This window comes from Drosophila teissieri, chromosome 2R (assembly GCF_016746235.2).
Source record: "Drosophila teissieri strain GT53w chromosome 2R, Prin_Dtei_1.1, whole genome shotgun sequence".
In the NCBI taxonomy this organism is placed as follows: domain Eukaryota; kingdom Metazoa; phylum Arthropoda; class Insecta; order Diptera; family Drosophilidae; genus Drosophila; species Drosophila teissieri.
In genome coordinates, this window is record NC_053030.1 from 6799676 (window position 1) to 6804554 (window position 4879).

Genomic DNA, 4879 nt, shown 5'->3' on the forward strand with positions numbered 1-4879 from the left:
GTTCGTGCTCCCCAAATTCAATTAGTTACATTTTCCAAGTGTGTCAAGTGCGTTGCTGGTTTTCGCCAAGGAGCCGTTTATCAAAGACACTTTGCACATTTTTGTTGTGTCATTTCGATTATTTTCTTTTGTCACCCTAAGCTCTTAGATTGAGACATTCCGCATTAAAAATTAAGCTAATTTCCGCAGCGCCATTAGGGAAATGTCACGCCCAAATTTAGACCACTTTGATTTTTGGTGCGCATTTGATCTTGACATATAATTTGATTTGCTCTGTCGAGTATGAATATTTGCTATTTTTACAATCTTCTTGAAGCGATTTTCCATGTTGCTCTAAATCAATGGTTTTGAAGTTGAACGGAGAATAACGGGAGAATGTGAAGGAATGAGAACTCGTAAAACTTTTTGCTTAATAAAGTTTTCAGTAATCTTTCCAGTAACCTACATATACTGGGTAAAACAAGCAAAGAATTTGGCTATGCATAGTAAATCCATTTTGAATTGCCCCAATATATTGTTATTTTTTTCCTTTGGTTCCCATATTAAAATTTTCCTATATTGTCTGGCAATAAAGCCCCATTAGGTAAGTCCCAAAAATGCAATACAAAGGTCTGCAGCAGCAAACAGCATCCTATTGTCTTGGCCTAGATCAAGGTCTGCTTGAACATAAGGTTCAGGTGTTCGGCTCTACGAAAAGAGCGAAATAAGAGGAAAGCGCGGAAATCTGCATTAACCAAAAGGGCATTAGAAGCGGTGGCCAAGCCCGCTGCAGAAATTAAAAGCAAATTTCCGACACTCCAGAGGGCTTCTCCTCGCCGTTTGGCAGCTTTATGAGACGGCCTTAAAATCACGTTAATGATATTTACAGGGGCGGTGCTGCGAGTTTCGCAAGTGGAACGGCAGACTCACTTCGGCCTTTTGACCAGAGACGCTTCCGTTTCCGCCCCCCCTCGACCGTGGTGTTAACTGTGTGAATTTCCCGGAATTTCCCGGCCAACGCAAGTCATTTGCATAACAAAGTCCGACGAGCACCGCACACACACACACACACACACAGTTGGTATTTACAACATTTAAATTAGACATTAAATTTGAAAGATGGGCTGCCAGGGAAGTTTTCCCATTTCTCTCTCAGGTGTTGTCTTCTTTATTTGGCCTTACGCTTTCGCTCCTTATACTCTTCTGCCAAATTTATTTAAGCTGCAGATAATTTTTGGTCTGTTGATTTACTTATTTACTTTGCTTTTATGGCACTTAAATGACAATCCGCCCGTTTCGTTGCGTGTAATTTGGCCAGTGTCGAGTGTTTTCTTTGGGCTCGATTACGGCGATAAGCGTAATTCCTTTTTTTGCCAGGGTTCGACCAGTCTATATATTAACTTATTGGCAATTACAGAAGAAGAAGGCAACTGGAGAGTCAGCAAGTTTGGAAATCGTAAATATGTTCCGGGAGTTCTAGTTTAGTGCGAACATAATTCAGCGTGATTCATGGCTATTGAATTGGAACTGCCATTTGGTATCGTTATTTTGGGGAAACTAATTCTGTAAGAGGTGTTGTTCTGCTCTTTAGAAATATATATTTATATATTCTTTTAAAATTACATTCAGGCAAGCAGAGTTTTTCTGAAATAATTAATAAGTTATGCTTAGTTCTCAAAAGTATTAGTCATGCCGAAATTAACAAGGATTCTTTGTTTCTTCTTTATTTAGGTAATATTCTTCTCCATATATTCGTAATTGCCAAAATCTACGAGAAGCAGCTTTCGAATTTTCATATAAGGCAGAACCAGCTTAGATTGTATTCAAAATATGCCCACTTATGGCCATTAGGACTAAGAGCGTATCAAAATACAGGGGCCGAAAGCGCAAATGAATTCTCATACAAAAAGTTTATCCTTTCTATCTGTTTTGGGGGAACCCCAGGCTAGATTCAAAGCTATAGCCCTACTGTAGAGGCGAAGGGAAGCAGATGTACTGGGGAGTACTAAGGAAATCAGCACATTTGGTTTTAACGACTGTGCTCCCAGCATTTTTTCCTCGTAGCAACAAAGAGTGTGCTCCAGTGATGGCAGTTTTTTCCTCTGGTTGTTTTCATTTTTTATCCAGCCCGCCTGTTATTGTTGCTTTTTGCTTTTTAATGTGCATTTGTCGTCGCCGGTGGTGTTGTGAGTGTTGTGGTGGCATTCGAACTTTCTAGCACTACAAAACATCACAGAACGAGACGCTAACTTCAGGCATTTTTGTATTCTGAAAAATGTTGACTCCAAAATCAGTCCAAATATAAACAGATTTGCAGCTTTTCACTGAAGACAAATAAAAATATGACATTTTCTAGCGCAATATCTCTAGATTTCATTTAATATGCATATCCATTCGCATTCATAAGGCAATCAATCTTCGGCTATCCCTAGCCAGGCAGCCAATTCGGCTCCTTTTCTTTCCCGGTTCCCGGTTCCCTGTGTGGTGATGGCGGTGTCCTGTGAATTCAAGCAGCTGAGCAGCTCTTGAAATATGCAGACAGATGAGCCGGCAACAACCATCACCCAGGACAGCAACAATGGCAATGCGATGATGGCAAACTGTTATTATGCAAACAAATTACATGGCGGATATTTCACTGTGGAAAAATAAACGTCTCGAATTACAGGGAAAATAGTGGGCGGTTTTAATGTAAAATATGGGATTTATATTAAAAATTCGAGAAATTGTTTATATGGCTGTAAAGTTCCTGACTGCGACTAGATTGAAATAAAAGCTAAAATACATAAATTAATATAGATCTCACTTTGAAAATGTACAAAATGAATCTTTGTAAATGCGGTGCTATTTATATAAACAACAAATTATATTGTAACTCCCCGAAATTGATTTATTTATAACTGTTTACTTTAGAATAGGGTTTAAAAAATCCTTAAAGGAGAAATTACTCTTGAGAATAAGCTCTCTCTTAACTTGTTTTTCCGTCAGTGTTTGAAGACTTAAGTGGGCCACAAGTAAAGCTCCCTTGCGTTTCTATGCGTAGTTGAGCAGTTATTATTTGGCCATTTCGGCTGATGCTTCGTTTATTGCCGAATGTAATTAAAATATCCAATTAGTGCAGGAAGCAATCTGCATATATGTATATGGGCCTGGTGGCCAGAACTTTTATGAGCTCCGCTTCCTGTTGGCCACATAACTAATGACCAAGAGGACAACCCCGAGCTCGGGCGGCAACATAAATTCCCTTTTGGGTAAAATTAATAAAAATGATTGCAGTTGCCTGTCCTCCTGCTACGTAGAATGAATGAATGGCGCATGCCAGCTGTTGGCCAAACACGCTTTTGATTGCCAACAACACCCGGAAACTACAAACCAACATTGTTGTAAGCTGAAGCCAGGCCCAAAACAAAACATCAGCACGAGAGAGCTAGTGGGAAAAAATGGAACCCGTCTTTCATCAGCGCGTGCATAACAAGCAGCTCGGCTCAAACTAAAGCTGGACAGTCAGACAGTCATGGGGAATGGACCGAAACCATGGCAAAGAAATGGGCCAGGACAACACCACCATCGCCACCACCGTCCTGTCGCTCACTTGGCTCATATGGTGAGCGATAGGGATGGGCTGGGAAAACCATTTCGGATGTCCTTGGCGTCGCTTTCCTTGTGTCATGCCACTGCAAAATGACAAACAGTTCGCGGGATGTGATGCAAACCCAAAGCAAACGCGAAAAATAAGACAGGATCAGAAAAAAATGAGATGGGACTATAAAGTACCTACTGATTTTATTTCTCATGGCGTTTGAATAAAAGTTATTTGTTTTTTATTTCAGGCAAATATTTTTTTTTGGTAAATAGAGGAAATAAGTAGCAAAAATGGAGTTGAAATTTAATTATATATTTTTTTTAATATAATGTAAGATAATTTAAGTGAATATAATTAATGCTCACATAACAATTTTATTAAATTTTCAGAGCAGCCAAGTATTTTCTCATTTCCATATAATGCACATTAAAAAGAACATTCTCGGGCAAATAAGCTTAGGGCATGCAAAAAATTCCATTTGCAGAAGCCTGTCTCCAGTAAAGACCACTCCGTTTGACAGGCAGTGAGATATCCTTAAACTCAGCTGCCGCTTAAAGCGCCTTTTAATCCAACACGGTGCTCCACAATGGCTTTTTTAGCCGCTCCAACCACATCGCACCACCACCCGCAAAAACCGACTAAAGCAACCACAGTGGTTATAAGCACTTCACATCTAATCAATTATGCCATCTGCACATACCGCTTTAGCTCTTGGAAGAGCACATTGGCCAATGCCCACATAACATTTAAATATACATGAAGATTTTAAAGCTCCGCGCCAAGGATCAGCTATGCAGCGGGGGAAAAGAGAGATAAAATATAGCCGTGCAGCCAAATGAAATTGTAAGGAAAGCAGCACGACCAGCGCGAAATAAACAAAGCAGAAAGGGAGGAAAAGGTCCAGAAGGAAGCCAAACAGAGACAGGACACTCCAGCTGCAGAGGAATCGGGACGGGATCCGAATCGGATTCAGACTCCGACGTAGAATCAGCAACAGAACACAAACGGCAGCCTGGATACGGAGAAGAATCTGAAACAGGAACCAGAGCCAACATTGCATGGCTGATGGTGCGCTAATTCCGTTAGCAATTTCACTTGCCAGTCGGGAAAGTGCGCAAAACACGAGAATAAAAATCATGTAAATTTCGCCGGGAGTCGCCTTGGAAATGCTCTTTAAAAGTCAAGTCTGTGTGGTGCAGACTTTTGGTCTCTGGAAAAATCTAAATATGATTTATCTAAATGATCTAAATCTAAATGATTATGGATAGCGAACCAACTAATATAGGCATAGCATATTTTATATAAATTACATTATTA

General features: G+C 40.1%; 1 protein-coding gene across 1 annotated transcript; it reads left to right on the forward strand.

The window, feature by feature from the left end:
* The first annotated feature begins 2511 nt into the window (after positions 1 to 2511).
* LOC122614786 lies at positions 2512 to 2631 on the forward strand. Its single transcript, XM_043789440.1, has one exon. It carries the CDS (start codon positions 2512 to 2514, stop codon positions 2629 to 2631), a length of 120 nt encoding a protein of 39 aa, XP_043645375.1.
* Positions 2632 to 4879: the final 2248 nt, after the last annotated feature.

Bases quoted from the DNA above. Each gene is read 5' to 3' on its own strand.
- LOC122614786 (XM_043789440.1), top strand. From the start codon at position 2,512: ATGCAGACAGATGAGCCGGCAACAACCATCACCCAGGACAGCAACAAT.